Source organism: Poecilia formosa, unplaced genomic scaffold (genome assembly GCF_000485575.1).
Source record: "Poecilia formosa unplaced genomic scaffold, Poecilia_formosa-5.1.2 Scaffold275, whole genome shotgun sequence".
Lineage (NCBI taxonomy): Eukaryota > Metazoa > Chordata > Actinopteri > Cyprinodontiformes > Poeciliidae > Poecilia > Poecilia formosa.
The window spans coordinates 420,823-442,535 of record NW_006800214.1 but is presented as its reverse complement, the minus strand read 5'-3'; the positions used below and the strand labels follow the sequence as shown (position 1 = coordinate 442,535).

The 21,713-nt window shown below is 42.5% G+C and overlaps 1 protein-coding gene across 14 annotated transcripts in view; it reads right to left on the bottom strand.

Annotated features, from left to right (window-relative positions):
• Window positions 1-21,713, bottom strand: part of ptprsb (protein tyrosine phosphatase receptor type Sb) — a 93,401-nt gene that overhangs the window by 51,979 nt on the left and 19,709 nt on the right. For 8 of the 14 annotated variants that reach the window (XM_016681273.1, XM_016681263.1, XM_016681264.1 and 5 more), the window contains exons 2-5: window positions 20,306-20,520; window positions 15,922-16,067; window positions 13,620-13,761; window positions 1,291-1,479 (exon numbers count right to left, since the gene is read on the bottom strand). In XM_016681273.1, the coding sequence (XP_016536759.1) occupies window positions 1,291-1,479; window positions 13,620-13,761; window positions 15,922-16,067; window positions 20,306-20,450 (622 nt within the window). In that variant the 5' untranslated portion in view covers window positions 20,451-20,520. Of the gene's footprint in view, window positions 1-1,290; window positions 1,480-13,619; window positions 13,762-15,918; window positions 16,068-20,305; window positions 20,521-21,713 lie in introns of all 14 variants that reach the window. The other 6 variants (XM_016681261.1, XM_016681262.1, XM_016681269.1 and 3 more) reach the window with 1 other exon arrangement.

Here is a 21,713-nt window from a genome sequence, read left to right as displayed (position 1 = left end):
CATCAGACATCTCAGTCCAGAAATGTGCAGTTCTAGGCACAGCCAAGATACTGCGCAGAACCCTCAAGCTCCCAGGCCTCTGGTAGAGGACCCGAGCTCATAGGATGAAAGAGACCACCCACGGAGGGTGAGAGGGGAATTTTTTTTAATTTTTTTTATGAAGCATCTCTTATCAAGAAGTAAAAGTGTTTCTTAAATGCAGGCAAATAAAATCAGCACATGCCCCATAATAGCTGGGATAATTATTTACAAACTAAAACTAAAAGGAAAAAAATAAATAAAATAAAAATCACAAAAGTAGCATCTAATGTACTTTGTGTTGGCTACATGCCGTGTGGGCAGCTTTCTGGACAGTGAACGCGTTGGCTTTTTTGATGATGGTAACTTTATGCCGACGACTTGCAGCTTTGGGCTCAGAGCTTAAGCCCCACGAATTCTTTCAGCCGTCGTGGCTGCGAGTCGGTCGTACAGCTGACAAGGACTGAAAGTGATCAGTGAAACATTTTGTCTGAGAGGAGGGAGATATCAGAACTGGCAGGATGTAAGGGATGGAGAGAATATGGATGAAGCGACAACAAAATGGTTTCGCCTCGCCATCGCTTTCATTACTCCCCCCTTCCAAGGACGGCTGAGTGAAAATGGCTGTGAATAACATGTCGGCTTACTCCGGGAGACACTGTATCATCTATACAGAATAGCATAAACAAAGCCGAATAAACTGTCTTAAGCACAGGATGTGATTTCTCCCTATTCGTTCCAGGACGTGTCGGCTCTGCCTTGTGGATTCGATTCTCTCGCGAGCAGCAGGAAAGAAAAAGATCTCTGGTGGAGCAACCTGACAGTCCTCTTCCAAGCCCAATTAATGCAACTCGAGCATTGATTCATTTGATTTTTAAGAAGTTTTAGATTAGTGTCATTTTATTTTCACTCCTTTCCGGTTAGATTTTCGTTTAATTATGAATAACAAAAAAAAAAAAAAACGTACCTCCTCTATGAAACTTTTTTTTTTTTTATAATGTTTTCTCCCAAATGTTAATAAAAACCTTTTTTTTTTTTTTTTTCCTGGCCTTAAGGATGCCACAATCAGCCTTTTAATGAAATTGGCTTTAAAAAGGTTTTAAACCCCCCAAAGGATATAGATAAACACAGAGAGCAGCATGTAATCCCCCAATCATAATTAAAACCTGATAATCACCAAATTTAGAGCAACAGGGATTTGCTCTATCACAGAGCAGGGGGGCTTTAGATGCTCTGTTTGTTCACCTCTCTCTCTCCCTCTCTCTCTCTCACCTGATCGAAGCTTTTTGATGCGACCCTGGCTGAGGCTGGGGTCGACGGGGAGGAAGTCTTTGAACCAGGAGATATCTGGGTCAGGGGTGCCGCTGGCAGCACAGAGCATGGTGGCTGTCTTTGTCCGCTCCACCACCTTCAGCTGGGGACCCATGTCTATGCTCGGGAAGCCAGACGGTAGCACGTCCTCTGGAACGGACAGAAATCAAGAGCAGGCGTCAGTATGAATGCGTACGGAAATGTGCTGCTTTTTCAGGCGATACTTTTAGTTTGAAAGTTGAAAAGTTTGGGGCGTTTTTCCTCTACCATGTTTAGTCAGAATTACTCACACACATTTACCAAACGTGGGACTTTCAGAGTAGTGGAATTATTTTTGAAAATGTAACCTTTAATAGGACTGAATTTATTCAACACTGGGCAAAAAACTCGATATTTTTTTATTTTTTATTTGCCAAAGTTTCACTTATTCTCGTATTCGGCGACATTCTGTTTCCCCGGAGAATGAACGTTGCATTTGCCTCGGCCACGACTCAAAATGACAAACGTTGGAAAGCATACCATTCAAGAACAGCAGGTGTGTGTTAATCTTCATTAGTCAGAAAATGGCAACAATAAAATAGCACCTAAAAAACAAGAACAAAAAAGTTGCCTTTGCTACCACCACACATTGTGAAGAGGATGGTGAGGGAGGTAATGTACAGCGTCGGAGAGCCATAGCAACAACTTTTATGTAGCTACGGTAAAATGTAACATGCATTTTAAGGCTTTTTGCACATCTTTACCACATGTTTACACCCGTACTTGTGGCGGCGGAGCTTTGGTTTCCAGGCCTTCCTCCCCTTCATTAGCGCTCAAAACTGGTCGCGCTCACCTAAATGCTGGTGTGAGAGACGCCGCTCCTCCCTGAAACATCAGCAAAACCATATATGTGGAGCACGTGGAGATACTGGTGCAGACCGGAGAACTAGTACAGCCTTCCGGACAAAAAGCCCCAGGCTAATACTCGCAACAAACCAGTCATTAGGTGATACAGCAGGCGGGAGGAAAACAGCCAGAATGTCAGATGTGTCTGACAAGCTGTTTCAAGAAGAATATAAACATACCGCCCAGTCAGCAGGAGTTACTTCACTGCTGACACGATCCACACACACACACGCGCACACTCACACTCACACATTGCTGTGAAAAAATTATTTGCCCCTTTCTGATTTTTTCTGTTTTGTTTTTCTAGATTTTTGCTCACACCATCGTTTCAGCTCAACCTCATTTGAAAATCAAACCATGACTTCAGGATGTAAAAAAACCATTAATTTTGAACACCGATTTCACCTGCTGGAGAGGACAGCTATGAGCAAAGTAACTGCCCCATAATACCAATAACTTACTAACCATTTATAATAAGTGGCAATAAGTCTTCTGACATCGTTGAGAAGAAGGTTCGGCCCCTTCTTTGCAGAATTGTTTTAATTTGGCCACATTTTTTTATCCATGAATGACCTGCTTTAGGTGCTTTAGGCATCTAAATCAGACTAAAATGCTGAATTTGACAAGGCTACTTCAAATTCATTGTCCTACTGCATAACTTTAAATACATTTGGGCTTAAGGTCAGAAACTCAGCAGTAAAAACTTGCCTCTAAGCTCTCCCATTGATGCCATTCATTCCCAATCTGTTCCCTGTTATTCAGTTACGAACACCGACATTAACTGAGGTTAGTGGGTTTGACGCTTTAGCTCCTGTTCTGGGTTTTTCCGTGATCTGATGGATAAATTACCAACAGGCACCTGGGGAGTCTGGTCACTCTTGGGAAGGTTCACCATTGTTCCATGTTTTCTTCTTCTGTGGAAAAATGTGTGGAATCCTAAAGCCTTAGAAATGCTTTTGTGACACTTTCTAAACTGGCTGGTGTCATCTGTTGAACATACCGTCACCAGGGCACGGTGTGTTTCCTAGGCGTAATTATATTTTTGCAGAAGGCATTTTTCGTTTTCCCGAATAAATAAACTTGTTTTTATTGAATTTTCAAATTAAAAATTAGCTCGAAGACCTGAAGCATTTAAGTATGAAAAAAAGCATCGGAAGAAATCTGCGCGGGCAAACGCCTTTCCACGGCACTTTACGTGAATGCCGTGTGCTACAAAGCCAGAAAGCCAGAGCCAGGTGTTTGATTGACTGGCAGTAGCTCAGAGTTTTAAGAGGTGCGGCTCTGTGTCGGCGTCCTGAACTGATTCCTGTCTAATAACTATGCAGAGAGCCGTTCAGAAACAGCAGCAGCAATTAGAAGCTGGGATCAAGAGGAGGGGCAGGGCACTGGGGGTAATAAGGACTTGTTAGCGGTAATTGTTAAAATGTACCAACGATTAGAGAGGCCGTTCTGGGATGTGTTCGCATGCGTCTGGATCTGTCTGATTACGCTGGGGGGCAGCGGGAAGGTGTGTATGTGCGAATCTGCTCCTATAGCCGTGCGCCACAGTAACACCACCGCAGACTCTTCAGCCACGTTCTGGAATAATGCCGCGCGACACATCCCCGCATATGCATGAAAGCGAAGGCGTGCGTTCAGGATAGCAGTTGCTTTCCATCACAAGCGTGGACCGGGCGCTCTCGCATGCACTTTCTCTGCTGAATGGGGATTAAGGATCTCGGTGACAGCGGTCCAGATGGCCAGACACGAATTCAGGCATCCATCAGCCCACCTGTTTCCTCTGCTCTATTTGCCCCTTTTTAGACCACACACATTCTCTTTCTCTCTCTCTTTCATTACCATACACACCAACACCTCCTCCGTACCTGGATGTATCATTATTTCGCCCCGCTGAAGCGATGGTATTTGTTTAGCTAAGCAGCCGAGCTTATGGGGAGCCATCAGGTATGACTCCCTAAAGCCAGGCGCCACTGCAAACCTGCAGCCGCGCACAGACCACGGTGTGGACCATGACCGCATCAACTGTCTGCGTGTTTTCCTTCGCTCCTCTCCTCCTCCGGGCTCCCTGCTACCTAACTGCATGACAGACACACACCATCTGTTCACGTAAGCTCTGAGGTGGGGATGAGAGGCTGAGTGGAGATACGATCTATCGCCCTCTCTCCTTCCTTTTCTACAGCTGGCAGCGTTGGAGAGAGAGAGTGAGAGAGAGAGAGAGAGAGACACTGCCAGATAGACACGTCATTCTGAGGAGGAAGTTGGGGAGAGATGCCACACAAAGTAAACCGGAGCAGAGCCCGACTGGCGAGGGTATCCGCATACCAGCCCTCTGACTTCAGATAGCAGAAACCACCAAAAATCTGAGCCATCCCCTGCAGATCAATGCTAATGCTGCACCTGGTCAGTGATTTTTGCGTATTGAAGAGGCAGAGAGAGGAAGGAGACGATAGGGATCGATGGGGCAGGTCAGGAGGCTACCTCCCCCGAGGCGAGGACTGTGCTGGGCCTACATCTGTTCCTCTCTGTCCCCCCCCCAGCCCCCCCACATCCCACCATACCCAACGAGAGTTCAGATGGTCTTTTCATCACACCGCCAGCTACTACTACATAGACTCCCTGGCTGTTAATTAGAGCGCACCACTGCACTGGGTTTGGAGCACAAGCACATATGTGTGTGCGTGTCTATCTGTAGGGGGTCTGGCTCGGTATTCCAGACAGGTCTTTATAAATGCTGCAGAAGATGGCAGCGTGGGCGGACCGGGGACTGAATAATTACACACAAGTTTAAGAAACGGGCAAACAGACACATATGATGGCATGCTTTTAGTTTAGGCGAAAGACAACAGAAGAAGGCAAGATCTCTGAAGTCAATAATTACTTTGACAAGCAATCTATTCAAATAATTGCAATAAAAACACTTTTATTTTATTTTATTGGGAGGTATTGTGAAGATTAATTGGAAATTAACTTTGAAAGGAAAGCTTAAAAAAATAATAATTGAATGAATGAATGAGGACATTACTTTAAATTTTTAGCTGAGAATTGATATTCCAAGCAGAATTAAACAGACTGTGCTCAAATTTGAAATCAAAATCTAACAACTTTATAGAATAATTACCATCTTAAAATAATTGTTTTGAAAAATCAATTATTTTAAAAGAATTAAAAAATTTGCCTGACTATTGCCTTGCTTTGGAAAACAAGCTGAGAAATTAGATTGGCTCAAATAAAGAAAGAGAGGTGCATGTTTATATTCATGAAAGAATTTTAAAAAATAGCTAATACTAATGTGACTGTGTTAAATGCATATCTGCTTACTTATGGGTTTTTATTTATTATTGTACTGTTATTACGATTGGTCATAATTAAAGTAAAAATAATTACTATTCATGTTATTATGCTAACATTTCACAAAACTACCTAAACTTTTTCTCAAAATACCAACAACCAAAACATGTAATTTACATACAAAGAGTGAATTTTTATGGTTTACATGTGTTGTTTCACAAAGCCCAAGTTGAAATCCTTTTGTTTTCAGAGACAATCTTCTTTTTAATTTTGACTATGAACTGTTTGAAAGAGATTGATCATCGATACCCTGAGAAAATATTAACTTTGCCAACTGTCTTTCACATTCTGGCAATTATTTTATGAACACGGGCAAGAAAAGTAATTCCAACACACAAGGAAAAACGAGTTGACTTTAACTTTCTGTAATAACAAATTTGTAAACATGTGGAGAAAAAATGAATTTCTGATTTATATAAACAATGCAAAATAAAAACAAAACACTGTGGTTTTAATTATTTTATATAAATAAAAAACAAAAAATAAAAAATCTGAACGTGCCAATGTCCAACACAAGACCTCACATGCTTTCCACCCCAAGGATAATCTGAAAGAAGATATGGACACTTTGCAAAGGGCAAAGTGTCCATATCTGTTTTGACCAGATATGGAGTCACAACATGGCCAGGTGGTCACAAATCCATTATATCTGTTGTAGCACTGCTGCTTATGTACTGTGGTGGAGCTCAGCCCTTTAAAAAAAAAAGGCTTTGTAAAAGTATTTATAGCCCTTGCTTTTTCTTTTACTTACATTTCGATGAAAAACTTCAAATAATATTTAGGGGAAATGACGTGTTGTACCAGCACAAAGTAGTTCATAGTTGTAAAGTGTAAGGAAAATAATAAGTTGTTGGCAGCATCAGGAAATTCACAGACTCTGTGAATGTGTCAGATTTAGCTAATATGCAATCTTTTTTTTATATACCACTTAGAGAAATAGGCTTAAAAGGAAGAAAATAAATCAAAGATACGCTGCTCCAAGAGACACACGGACAATATATTTAAGCATGACACAGCGCTTGAAACTCCTCTCTGTTTTTTTTTTTTTTTTATGGTTCTAAGAAATTGCTCAAGAACGGCTTCAGTGATGTGGACAAGGGGATATAATCTTAATAATAAATTCCTTGTGACATATAAACCATCGTGTTAAAGAAGTCAGGTCTCCAAAGCAAAGGGCAAAGTGTGGCAGAACAGGCGGACTGCTAATGAATTCAACAGAGCAACAGACAAAAAGGGCAGCCTTGAAGCGCACGGCGGACTCTGTGCTGTTGATGCGCATGAAGCAGCAGACAGAGAGTTGTACTGAACTCTTAAGCACAGTTCACTGGAGATGCGAATCGGGAGCTACAGGTACTCTGTCAGGTTCCTGGATGAGTCAGCGACCGCTTGAAATAGATACTGCGGGCATGGCCTTGATCACACTTTTCGCCAAATGAATCATTTATCAAACGCAAACACCGCGGCACAAAAGTCAAGCTTATTTTCTGCCTCCTGGTTAAATTGATAAAGATGGCCAACGGAAAAATGCGCCCATGTGTACACAAAAACACAAGCGCGAGTGTCAACAGAGCTTTCGGGGAGCACTGGCAAGCTCTGAGCAGCATTGTTCCCTGGAGCTTTGCGTTTTGTGTGCGTGCGTGCGTGCGTGAGTGTGTGTGCGTGTGTTTGTGTGCGTGGAGAGGTTGAGAGTGTACATTTTGGCCTGGTTATGTTTGCAGAAGGGCAATCAGGCCCGGTGCCCAAAACCAGTCAGCAAAGCCAGCCGGATCTGGGCAAATATACAATTTGTGTGTCCGTGTGCTCGTATACACATACGGTAGTTGTGCTGTGGCAGCACACACTCGAGCGCGCGCGCGTGCACCCAGTGAGTCAAACACATAATGCATATGATGCAAACAAACAAACAGGAATCCAGATTTTATTTCTCTGTGTCGCTTTGTAATCCCACCCTCCTTCTGCCACGCACACGCGCATACACACACACACACACGGACGCACGCATACTTACTCTGCTCAGAAACAGGTTGGCTATTCATATTTCAGGTTATTTCAGAGGGAAATGTGCATAAAAGCTGATCTCAGGCTGCCTGATTCAGGATTAATGTGCCAGCACTCAGCAGTCTTCAGAGACAGTAATGCACTGACTCCCAAAGGCTGAACGAGGACTGAGGGGGAGCACTATAAATGCTAATAAACCTTTATGATAATGGATCACAACACAATGCAGATTCTGGACTTCATGGATCTGTCACATGCGAAAAACGCCGGGGCCTGTCCAGGGCCTCCCGCTTTACGAGAGCGAGGAACAAACGCGTACAACGGGGACGTACGGCAAACACAAAGCAGGAAAGAATGGCGGGGGGGAGGAGGGGGAAGAAAGACAGAGAGAGAGAGAGAGAGAGAGAGAGAAAACAGAAGAAAAGAAAAAGAGTAAAGATGGGGGCATGTGATGAAAGAGACAGCTCTCCTCTCAAGGAGCATAATCCTCTTGCAAGCTGACTTGATACTCTCTGTTGTTTTCAGACTCAAATGCTGTTTGAGCCGCCGGCCTGCCAATGCAGCTGACGCCTGGGGCCTGAGGGGAGGTGGGATGGAGGGTGTGGAGGGGGGGAGAGTCACTGATGTGACTCTGAGAGGGAGGTGACAGAACATCTCTCCTCCCTGTTCCCTTTCTCTCACTCTCTCTCTTTTTCCCCCTCTTTCCTCACCTCCCGTTCCCCTAAAATGGGACACTGGGAGGTGAGTATAATCAGGATTACCCTTCACCAAACCGGGTAGAAATGTGCACACTCACACACAGACGTGAAGTACGAAGTCCTGCGGACACGTGCGCGCGTGCACGCACCCGCGAAGGCCGTCCGCGCGTGCATGTGCACGAAGCGCCGCAGTAACGAGAATCTCTCGCCCACCAGAGGTTTTTCAAACATGCAGAGCTGCTGATATTTCTGTCTCCCGAAGGCAGAACGACACAAGTGCAGCGTCCATTGAAAAGAGCAGTTAGGGTGGCAGCGGGGGGCCCTGGGGCGGCTTGAAAAATGCAACAGGAGGAGTTTAAAAATAAAAAAAAACCTGAGAGACAGTAAGGGTCTGGAGAAGATGAAAGGATGAATAAAACAAAAGGGGAGAAATTAGGATGGGACATTGCTGTGGGCCAAAGAAAAAGCAGATGATGGAGATGGCACTGAAAAAAAAAACAAAAAAAAAAACCACCATCACCTAGCATCTCATATCCCTCTCCATTAGGTAACCTACTGTAGAGGAGCAGTAGCAAGCATCCTGTGACCAACAGCAGACCTGTTCCACTGCACGGCTCTGCTGTGGGCCTCAGTCAACAGACATAAAAACGACGAGATGAACTGCATCAGAAGATGAAAAGACGAAGAGTGGAAGGCGTTTCGAGCAGTAATGGAGAGCCTTCTTCCTAACTCGGTGGTTAGTGAGCCTTTCCCACAATGAATCATTTCTTTTAAAGTCTGACCCAAGCAACATTTTTTGCACATTTTCTGCACTTAGCAGCACTTTTGGATGGCGTGATCTATTTCAAAATGTAGTGCTGACTGCAAGGGCATCAGGTACTACCAAATGATCAGACATAAAACCAATAATCACACCCCAGCTGTGAGGAAGAACTTTCCGAGGCGGCAAGTAAAATGTCATTTTTCGCTTTTTATATTAAATCTTTAGCATTTTAAATGAATCAAAATGGATTTATAATTTCAGAGGAAGAAACGGGTCTGACCCCACCGATTACTGGGCTGATGCAGAAATCACTATTGCATTACCCAACTGCAAATATGCACAGCAATCTTATAAATTGTAAACATATTTCAGCAGATGATTTTTTATTTTTATTTTTATTTTTTCAATTTGACAGATAACTTACATTTAATCTGGAGCTCCACAATATATTCAGTCGCAATCATCGTTAAAATATAACTGCATACAATATTGCAGTCACAGAGAGATGCTGGATGGAAAATATTTGGCAGATTCAAATATTTCAGCCGTCATGCCAAGATGAATATTTAGCCACTTTTGGTGGATTTTCATCGTGATTTCTACCTGTAGCTGATATTATCTTACTCATCGAGACTACGAAGAGCAGGGAGATTCGTGGGGACACACTGATGATGAGGGAGGAGAGAGGAAAACGTGGGCCAAGACTCTTCAAATTATGTGCCACTGAAGTGGGACAAATTATGTGAAATCTGTGGGTTGCAATTTTCTGCCCTTCTTCCTATATGAGCTCAAAGGGAAACGCTATTATGGTATATCCGCACAACTGGTTGCCATATTGGAAACATTTGCTTCACATTTCCATTCCCAGACAACATGGGAGTAAGAAGGCGCTTCAGCGGTGGAGGGAAAGCCAACCGGTTCAAAGAAAGCTTCTTCATTTTACTGCGTGAGCTTTCAAACTCTTCCTTAAAGGGATTTGGTGATGTTGGCAGCCTTTTGAAAGACGTTGACACAAAGTGAGAATATTAGTCTAGAAGCTACTGCTGTACTTCTTGAACGCCAAAAGTGACGTTAGGTTCCAACACCGCTGTCGAAAGCTCTGCGATCCTTTTCGACGTTTTCTTTGACAGATTCGTTACAATTGTCTTCGAATCGGAGGCATCTTTACACAAACTGACACAGAGAAATGCAGGTAGTAATTTACAAATCCCTTTTTTTTTTATTCAAATTACAGGAAGGGATCTTCTTGCGTGAGCTTTGAGAAAGGGATCCTATTTCTCCATTAGTATCACGATACGCTGGCTTCCTATTAAATTCAGGATTCAGTGGAAAATTTGATTACACATACAGTCCTCAACAGCATAATACTTTCTGACTGACTTTATGCCTCCCGCCTCACAGGAGCAGTCCTCTCTCGACGTGCAGGAATACGTGTCATTCACAGAATTTCCAAGTCACGAGTAGGAGGCAGAGCTTTTAGTTTCCTGGCCCCTTTCCTGTAGAATCCTTCCCGCCTTCGACATGAAACATGGACACACTCCAAATCTTTTAAAACAAAGCTCAAAAATCTCCTGGGGAAAAATCCCTATCACACACGGCTGTTGTGTTGTGTACCTGTTCTCACTTAAATGTGCTGCATATTTTGTCGTACTGCCACTGTAGCCCATTTGTTTGGTTTAACAGATTTTACATTTTAATTTAGCTTCTTACTTTAAAATGTTTTATATATCATATATATTTTTTTTTAACCTAACTGACTTTCCATTGCTTAACCTCAATATCTATTTATTTCATGTTGAAGGTTTGCTAGTTCAGCCTGCTTGTGTTGCCTTTTACAAGCACATGAAAAGTGCAAAACGAATAAAGCTGAATTGAAATGAATGTTCTTAATCGCTCGTGTACACACGTAACGTCGTCTCCGCTCATCAATAATTAATGACCCGTTCAAGGCAGAAAGGTTTGTTAAATGACAGTGAGTGATTTTCTTGCTGGATGTAGAGGCTTTTTAGTCCATTTTGCTAACACTTTACATACAAATAGAGCCAGGAGGTTGACGGAGGAAGCTTTTCTAAACCGCCGCTACAATCTGAAGACATTAAGACCCGGGCCCCCTCCCTCCCTCCCTCCCTCCCTCAGCGCCCTTCATCTCAGCAGTTTGTAATTTCAAATTTTGCAGCTTTGAAGCCGGGAAGGATATGAATATAGGCATGAGAGGATCCTTCCGAGGTTTATCATGGAAGAATGCAGCTAAACATATTCGCAAGATTCTAGGAGTACGGCTAGCAGACCACAAACAACACAAAATGTTTAAGGAGAGGTCGTGGAACAGAAAAGAAATCAGTGCTATTAGATATTCCCAATGTAGATATGAGGATCCTATCCTCTAGATTGGATCATCTCTACCCTCATAGATGCTTTCAAGGACTCACTCATTGCTCATTAGATCAACTCCTAAATTTAATGGGAGGTTAGCTTTGAATTAAATAACATGAACAACATAGATTTTTTTCAAGTATTTAGTGTGCAAGTTATAAAAAAACAAATATATATATGTTTTTTTACAATGAATAAAAATGCATACTGCTGATTCTTAGTATCATCCCCACTGTTCTAATCAGAGCTCTTGCAGTTTAGTTGGCAGAAAAAGGTGAAATGTTGACAGAGTGACAGACAAATTGAGACCTAGTGCTGCAACTGGCTAACGGTCAGCCACTAGCAGCAGTAAAATTGTCATGTCCTGCACACCTGTCAGCATGAAACCTGTCTGGGTCTGAAACGCAATTGATCATTTGTAAATCAATAAATAAACCGATCAGAAATGAGTTGCAAAATTTTAAACAGGGATTTATGAAGCCTTAACACACACACACATATATATATATATATATATATATATATATATATATATATATATATATATACACGCACACATATATATAGGGCAATAGGACAACCTTTGCATAACACAAGAACATAACTGCAATAGTTATATAACAGCAGTTAACTATTGCAATATATTAGATGGTTCCAGCAGTACATCAGCTAATTTCCTGCTGGCTGCGCTGGAGGACATATGGAACAGTGATGACACGACACTTTTACGGGACTGACGCAACCAAACAGGAAGAGCCGCTGGGAAAGAGTCTGTAAGCATGTTCGATTTTACGAGCACATCCGAACAGATTTTCATATTAAAAACTTAAAACGTGTAGCTCTCACCTCGAGTTAAATAACATTTTTAAAATTTCATACCCTGTCGTTAATAACATGCACCCCCCCCCCTTTGTTTCACTAAGATGCCTCTCCCTTAAATAAATGTAATCTGTGTATTTCCATGACAACGCCCTCTGAATGTGTGAAATGTTAGATGCTCACTGCAAACACCTAATTGATGCAAATGTGTTGCATGTTTGTGCCGTTTGCTCCAAAGTTACAGCACCTAAACGTCATACTGTACTGTCTACTACAGCCATGAACTCTCCTGAAGCCTGCATGCAGGTGATTCAGCTTTTACGGTTTACCGGCTCTGAATAAAAGTAAATATTACTTCGCTTAATGATACCCTGCGCTCTGGTATCGAAGGCAAGGCATTTTTATAGTCAACAAGAAAATGGGAACGTCGTCCTGACACTAGAGAAGAAGCTAAGAGAAATAAAAGCGCATGCTACCAAAGTAAGAGCCACTCACAAACACAGACACACACACGCACACACACACATGGGAGTCTGACCCTTGAGGTGCAGTTTCTGTGGTAATGTGCTTTAGATTGGGGCTATGTGTGCAGAGATGATGGGCGCAGTAACAGATGGACAGGAGTCTATTCCCTGGGCTACCAGCCTTCTGCTTACTACACAGCCCTGCCAGCTCCACAGTCCTCATCCATCTTCTGCACCCCTCCTCCCCTCACCCGATCTCCGCTGACATCCCATTTCATTTCTATTGTTTTTCACAATCCTCTTGGTTTGCTCAACTCCCTCCCACCTCCTCGTTCCTCCATTATAACTCCTCTCACCTCTCCTTGACCAGCTCCCCCTCCAATTTTCCTCCACAACTGAATTACTCCCGATAAGAAAGGCTTGCCTGCTAAAGCATTGCCTAATCCAATGACTTCTCTTGTTTGAGCAACCGTTTGAAAAGCCAGCCCTTCTCTTTCCTCACCCAATCCAGCTGTGCCGGGCGAACGGCCAGCGCTCGGATCGTAGCCTTAAGAGCCGCATGTTGTAACTTAAGCTCACGTCTTGGTTGGGGCAAAACCTTATTAAGGCTTCCCTGCAAGAAGACAGTCAACATTAGATTAACACCCTCACTCTGGCCAGGAAGCGGAATGATTACAGCGAGCTGGAATGCTAAAAAAGCCCCAGAGCCAACAGACCTAGCTGGCCCTCACTTCGGCCAGTTCATGCTCGGTTGCGCTCCGAAGGACTATAAAAAGAACAGCTCGCTGCAGCCTGATGTGCAAGGTGGGGTGTGGCCTTGTTCCACTGTCACATCTACAACCTCCAGCCCCCCCAGCGGCTGCGGGGGGCCGAAAGAGGACACACGTGTCGAGCTGAAAGAGAAGTTCATCCGTGTCTAAAAGCGCGCAAGCGTGCGCTTACCTCTGATGATGTCCAGCTTTGCAGTGGTGGTGTTGTTTCCTTGGCTGTTGCGCGCCACACACTCGTAGACGTTCTCGTCTCGAGGAGCTCTGAGAGGCTGGATCCTCAGCACGGCTCCAGCACCTCCGTCAAACTCTATGGTCTGGACAGCCACAGGATTTTACAGAGTAGCATATATTAGTCACGGCAGAGTTAGCGTTTCAACTCTTAACAGTAGAGAAGGGATCCCTTTCTTTTCTGATCTGCGGGGTGGCCGCATTTGAGAGCGCCGTCTTTTTACAGCACTTTGACGATTACGACAGCAGATGTTTTTTTTTTTTTTTTGAGACACTTGACTATTTCAGCGAATCATTAAGACACATTGTGTACCTGTAAACACGCTCCAGAGGCTGGCGGTCAGCAGCTTGCACAGACACTGTACTTACCGAGAACAACGTGATCCGGATGCCCTGTCTGAGACGAAGTCTTTAGAATCAGTTAAGTCACATTCCTTCACAGTTAGACCTCGACTTATCTAGAAATGAAAAAAATGCCCTTCACGACTCCCTCGTTTGCAGCATTTAACTTTTTGTTTGACATTATTCCGCGAGTTTCAAATAAAACTGTGCCCATTTGAATTGCTCAGTTCTAATCAATATGTTTGAAATCATGTGCTACCCATTCACACTCGGCCAGAGGTTAGTTGAGGAAACTGACATCACGCTCGTTGGTCTGTCACGCTAGTCATTCGTTTACTTTAGCAGCTGGACTACATCGCAAGCCTCATTCTGTTCAAAGTAAGAAATAGTGATTATTCCGGATCTGAAAAGGTCACCAATTACCACTCGACAGGTCTGCCTCCTTAACAGAATGTTTTCTACTTCACAATGATTAAAAAAATGGGCCAAAGCAGCCCAAGAAATAAACAGTAAGCCTCATTTAAAAACCGGTGACATTATTTTCTCATTGCTGTCGAGCTTTCTGGTATCCTGCTGGCTTTAATGCTGCTGCCTCTTTAAAGAATCCGCTCTCAGGCAGACTCTGGGGGGGGGGAATAAACACGGCTAGATAATCTGTCCTTAAAATGGTTCTAGCTTATTTATTAATGTAAACTATATCTAGAGCAAATTGATTGGGATTCTGAAAGATAAGCGTTGTCTGTAATGATACCAGAAGAAGGGCAGATTGGAAAGCGGGCACACGATTTTAGCCAATTGCACAAAGCAGAAACATTTTTTTTTTTTTTACATTTTTACATCTGAGTGTAAAACCTACAGATTTTTTTTTTCCCCACAGCAATATAGTATGCATGTGCATTCATGGTGTAACATAAGATCAGTTTAGAAAGAAGCTCCTCGCCCCCAGTCAGATGTTATTCTTTTTTGGGGGCAGGGGAGGGGTCAACAATTTTCTCAGGACCTGCAGCTCTCTGTGGTGTATTTTTCTTCCATGCATGTTTTGCATCTGCTGTGTTACTGGGCATAAGGCAGGACAGCCTGCATCTTAACTCTATTGCAGCGATGAAGCAGACAGTATGTGGGGAAAACATGTAGAAAAACAACTGGAGCAAACTGGTTTGTAAAATATCGATTCTCAGTTTAAAATATATTTTAAAAAAAACTTTAATTTGGCAAATTATCAGAGTTAGGAATAATGCATAAGACCTACATTAGAATGTAGACGAGAGATTTCTTTCTTTCTTTTTTATTTTTATTTTTGAAAAGCACGGATTGGATAAAAATCAGTCCAGATGCAATGTCAACTGAGCTACTGCAGACCTGTTACTTGCAAAATACATGAGTCATTCAAGGTAAGAGAGAAAAATATTCCTCAGAGTGCTGCCAGATTTTTATTTATTTATATTCTACTTTAGTCAGAGCCATCTTAGAATCCTAATCAAGCCAAGGATCTAGCTTCATGTTTACTGAATAAGCATGAGAGCATCTCCGTGTTTCACGGCGTTAGCTTTTCAATTAGCTTAAGTCTGGATGGAGCATAACAGAAGCTGTGAAACGTTAGACCTGTTGATTTTTTCTAAACGTTACAGTTCAAGTGCAACTATTCTGAGATAAATTTGACAAATATTGAAGAAATGTCACAATTTACCTTTAAAAGAACGATGAGATAAAGATCCCTCAGTGTGAAGCAAAATACTTTATCCTTTAAAATGACTGATTTTGATAAGACTTTTGAGGTTTAGAACTCTAAAATGATTAAATGCAGATCATTCACCCCACACAGATGCATACATTCAAGCCTATTTATTCACTGGAGTCAATGTTAGCCCATGTGAGGGCTCATCATTGTGCATTGTGACAACCACCTCGATACGCTGGGAGTTGACCTTCTTGCCCTTCTTGTTCCAGTAGACTACTGGCTTGGGGTTGCCAGTGGCCTGGCACACAAATGATGCCACACCCCCTGACACCCCGATCTGGTCTGTGGGAATTTTGGTGAACTTCGGCGGAGCTGAAAAGCAGGGAAGGAGAGAAGAAAAAGGAAGAGTGAGAAACGGGATGAAGCAAAGGAACAAACAAACAAAAAAACTGAACAAAACCCAGACATGAAAAGTAATATTTGGAGGAAATCAAATCAACCGCGAAGGCAGAAATAGTAACTCCTGCTGATCCACGCCCTGTTTCACTTTCAGGGACTGGTCAGAGTGACTTGTGTCCTGACGGCTGCGCCATTGTGCTTACTTCCTGGGTATCATCTAGAGGACAAGCTGAAGGACTTCCTGTGGGTCATAAATAAAAGATGGGTCTGGGCTTCATAGGAACATCTCTCTCTCTTTACCCCCCCACTCTCTCTGGGCCCACCGTTCTCTCTCTCTCTCTCCCTCCCCTGCAGGACAACACAGAGCTGTATGCAGCAGCACAGGCTGTCATCCCACATGAGCGTTTCACAGGTAGGAGAAGTGTTGGCTGAAGATTCACAGCATGTAATTGGCTTAAATGTATTAATACCAGAGGCATGATTTTTGTGCCTGCAGAGCGCCACACACCTGTGGGGGGATGGGGGGGGCGAGGAGGGGGGAGGGGGACGAGACCTGGAATTGCGGAGCGTGACGATCCTAATTTCCGCCGTTTACTTCCTGCTCGTGGCTTGGTGGAGGAATTCAAGAGGATATTTTCAGGGATTACGGCAGGAATGTGAGACGCTTTAAGGCGCTGCAGTTGCCCTCTGCAAGAAAACAGCAATTTCCAAGTGTGATATTGAACCAACAGTACTGAACCTACACTTTTCGCAGCAGCTGAGTCAGACCGGTAAAACAACCTCACGCATCCACCCCTTGCTATCTGTCTGTGGCCTGTTGCCATGGTGCCCAGCTTAACTCCTCTTCAACCGCCGAATCGCTGCTATCCATCAGGGCGAAGTCAGGATGACCCTTACCATAGCAACCCGGTTCCCTCCTCCCCTGTGTCTAGGTGGGCGAGGTTGCACTGTGTTGATTGAAGACATGGCAGGAATAACAACAATAATATTAAATAAAAATGGTGGGGGGAGTAAAAAAAGAAAAAAACCCACATCTGTCTATCAAATATTAACAGGCAGATAGTAGGTCTAATTCTCTTCCCACTCCTTTCTGTTCTAAATAGCCAGACGAAACACTTTCCATTTTCTCCATAAAGCCTTGACAGGAACCGGAAAAACGCTGTGACAAAAAAAACAAAAAAACCCTTCTCCTTTGCTTGCTACACCGTGTGTTTGGCATGTCAGAAATAACGCGGTTTCGTTTTGTGCTTGCCATAATCCTGAGCAGGAAGGAGCATAAAGCACATAGTGAGTAATCTGACTGAACAAATTTATCCTTCCCATATTTAGACGCCGGAGCAGGTTATTTTATGCCTGTTAGACCCTCAGAAACACACACAACGTCAAGCAAACTGCACCTTCCCCGTGCCAATGACATGAGTGCCATAGAATTTTTTATTTATTTTTTTTAAAAAGGAAGAAAAAAAAAAAAAGTCGTCAGGGCAGAAAGCGCCTTCCTCCTGTCTGTGGGATTACGAAGGAACTCCGTGTTAGTCTCAGGGCTTGAATGTGGGTATTTTTCAATGGCTTTGTGTTGAGTCCGAAATGTTTTCTATGTTCTCTTAAACGCACCAATCCTTGTGCAAAACTGATCCCACTAGCAGAATAACCACTTAAGCCTCTTCTGACAGCCGGGGAAAAGCCCTCGAAGGCTGCGGCTCTGAATGGATTTGCACTCAACAGAAACTTGTTATGATCAGGATGTTCTTGGGAAATAAAGGTCTAATAAAGACCCCTGTCTTTTTTAATAAAAACCAAAAAAAAAAAAGAGTTTTTTTATTTTTTTATTTTTTTCTCTCCACTGCCGTGGTCTGCCGCCGCTGACAGACAACCGGTCGGGTTTTAATGGAACACCTTTGTGACTTGTAATCACTCGCCAGAGAGACTGACAACTGCTGAGCTCAGACGTAACAAGGCAAAATGTCTCAGCATTTTTGTCATGCCAAGTGACAAAAAAAAAAAAAAAAAAAAACGCATAATTGGAAGTCAGTAGTTTTCCTCAAGTCTGACTATAATCAGTCCACACAGTTTTCCTGTCAGAAGTGTTTGGTCCGAGTATAACTTCTTATCAAATGTTTCAATTTGTTTTACCTTAAATAACAGTACCAAAAGGCAAATGTATTAAGAGCAGCCAGCTTTGGTCTCACAAGCCCTGCAGCCAGTTTTAATAATGTATCTTCTCCTGTTTGTGCCTCACTGCTGTCAAACTTGTTTTCATCTCATGCTCAAAAGTGTAAAAAAAAAAAAAAAAAAAAAGCCAGTGATACAAAGATAATAAAATCAACTGGAATTGCTTTTGTTATCTTTTGGGAAAAAGAAAATGACATTACAAGGATCATTTGAAACAAGAAAGCAAATAAGAGACAAAAATTACCACAGACCTTTCCAGAATTTATTAGCAAAAACCTGACATTATTTAGTAAGTTGAGTTCTCCTTTTTATTTGGAAAAGGAAATATTTTAGATCAAACTGGGATGACTCATGTTTGAGATGACCCCGATAACTTGCCAAACATTTGGAAAACATTTTTGTCTGGACAAGTACTACAAGCTAATATAATTAGGGTATAATTATTTTAGATATGAGGGGGATATATCTATTATTTTAGATATGAGGGGGGGTGCTTTAAGCTGGACACATTTTTAGACATTTTTTTTTCTAATAAGAAAAAATGAGAACTGCTTCCTAATGAAAAAGGAAGTAGTTGTTTCTTGAGTTGTTTGATTGCCTCGATGGAAACGACAACAAAAGAGTGAGTCCAACTGGTTCACAAAAAAACTGCGAGAATATTACAAGTGGCTAATAAGTAGCTGCTACTGGCACTGTAGTTAACAATTGTTTCCAAGCTTAGTATTAGCACCAAACTAAAGGAATGATTCACAATTTTTATGTTTTCTGAAACTTTTAATTCATTAGTGATAGTAATACTTTAATTTCGATTAATTTCAGAAAAACAAAACGACTTTAAAAAATGCACACACTTAAACACACTGTAGGTTGCCGATGTACATCCCATCCGAATTTGTGCTTCAATTAATAAAATGCTCTCTTGTGCGTTTGCAGGATGTTATATGATTAAAAAAAGTGCTTGACGACGCCGGTCTAACATTTTTGAGAGTGAAACTTTGTCATAAATATCACTCAAGAGCCCATCAATCTAAAACCTAAAGCCAGGTAACATCTGCGACGACATGAAACATCCCGACAAGATCAGAAAACAAACGCCTGAAAATGTCACGCCAGCATGGTTTTAATCCGGAGCCGTTTTCTGTTTTTTTTTTTCCTCCTTGTGTTTCCGTGTCGGTGTAGAACAGATGTGGAATGCCATTAAAAGGACTCTAGAATCTTTGAACATTTATTTAGTTACTTTGACACGACAGCTTTTTAAAAATCCTAGTACGCATTGATACCATGAACTCACCCACGCCTTCGTTAGCATTAGCTAGGTGAAAAACTTTAACATACAGAGGGGTCAAACAGATTTCTACAAATCTAAACAACAGTTTGTAATTCGTGAGTATTCTTTGGATTTGTAAACCCAAAACAGTGATTCTTAGTTTTCCGGAAAATATTTCTAGAAAATCTCAACTTGTGAATCAGATATCATGTCTCATTTTGTGAGCAGGATGCATCATTTCACCCTGAACACACAGTTGGACAGGAGGAAAATTGAAACAAAAAAAAGAAAAAAAAAGCACTATTTCCAATTTTAAACACTGAGAGGTGTTAGGTTCCATCTTTAGACTTGTATCTTATCTGCCATCCAAAAATTAAAAAAATTAAAAAATTCAGCTTGGTGACAATTTCAGATCACTGATAGCCAAAGCCTGGCTGAGAAATTCTTGGTGTGTGTCTGCGTGTGTAAACCACTGAGGCAGGAAATGTGTTGAGATGTTGTAATCAAGAAGATGATGAGAAACATACTGATGGGACCTCCCGCCTTATCAAAACACATTAACAACGCCACAGTTCAGAGCTGATGTACTGACAGGACAGGATTCACTCCTCGGATGACACCCACAGAGCGTGCGCATGTACTTACACATTTATATGTAGGCGTGCTCGTATGCATCTCATTTACTGTTTGACTGTCAGATGTTAAAATGACAAAGAAACAATGAAAGAAAAGAAAAAAGAAAAAAAAGAAGGAAGAAGTAGATATATTATTTTACCTAGTGCTTCACACAAGCTGCCCCATGGCCTGGTTAGGAGGATAATCAAAGGCAGCAACAGACACAGGGGAGATGAGAGGAAGCAGGAGCCAAGGATGGTTCGCCTGGACTGTGCCAGAACTCCGTCTGGCTTACACGAAGGCATGGCACCACCGCCGAGTTGGTTGGAGATGACTAATATGCAGGTAGGGCTTCGCTCAACGGGGGTAGGCACTCTGCAAACAGAACGAGATGAAGGTCAGGCACATTTCTGTCGCATCTGATTCATCGCTCCTCCTGCGTTTTAGAGCTGCTTATCCGCAACTTCGATGCACCACGAGGGGAGAAAGTACATAATGTTGTTTCTTCTGGGAAAAAATAAATAAATAAATAAATAAAAGCGAAAAATGTAATCATTATGAAAATCAAAGGCAAATGTATGCAAATGTAGGATTAAGTTTTCTGATTTAAGCCTGAGCACTTCTGACTTGTGGGATTAGGAGCTCCAGCAGGCTGACTGTGACGGAACTAATTCCAGAACAATAAAGCCACTGCTCAATAACTACGGCAAGAAACAGAACAAAACAGTTTTCGGCGTACAGCTTCTGTATTAATAAGTCTCCTTCTCTACTGAGCCATGAAATGAGCTGCAATGATACAGATTTAAGCATCCTTTCCCCCTCGCCCCATTAAGACACCCTAATAATTTCATTTTGGCTGCAGCCTAATTCCCTCTCAGCACTCAGTATTTCAGCATTCTGCCGACACATAAAAGTGTTAAATATCTACAGTAGGCAACAGTAAAGGAAAACAGTCAAACAAAGAGGATTTGGAGGTTAGTAGGAATGCCACAAAATTCATCTGACAGCACATAAAATACCGCTGCTTTAATACATGTGAACTCCCTTTAGATAACCCCAGAGCCTTTGGGGGAGTTGCCATGGGTACTTTGCTCTCTTCGCTGCTGCAAACACACGCACGCAGAGCGACGCACATCTGGAAGTCCCCACATAAATCAGCTTTGTCTGCTCGCAGAGATTTGGGAAAGCTGCGCCGAAGCTCCGCATCCGCGAGTCAATAACTCCTCAGTCTTATCGCGCTCTCCCGTCCCCCCACCTCTCATCAAAAGATATGTCAGAGCGCAGGTGGAGAGGCCAAATGAGAAAGGAGCCTTTGTTAACCTGTCATACATCAAATGCATATATATCCTTGCCTTCAAGTAGCAATACAAGATAATATATACGCTCCTGAGGAGACATAATGCAGGCGACAGGCCACGCTGTGATTCCCACGTGAATATAGACATGCAGAGACGAACGGGCTTGCAACTGGAATCTGATGATTTTGATCTTGCTTAGTTTAGACCGGTGGGGTATTTTTTTTCCAATCAATGAAACAGATGTGTTTGCTACTGGATCATCTATTTTAC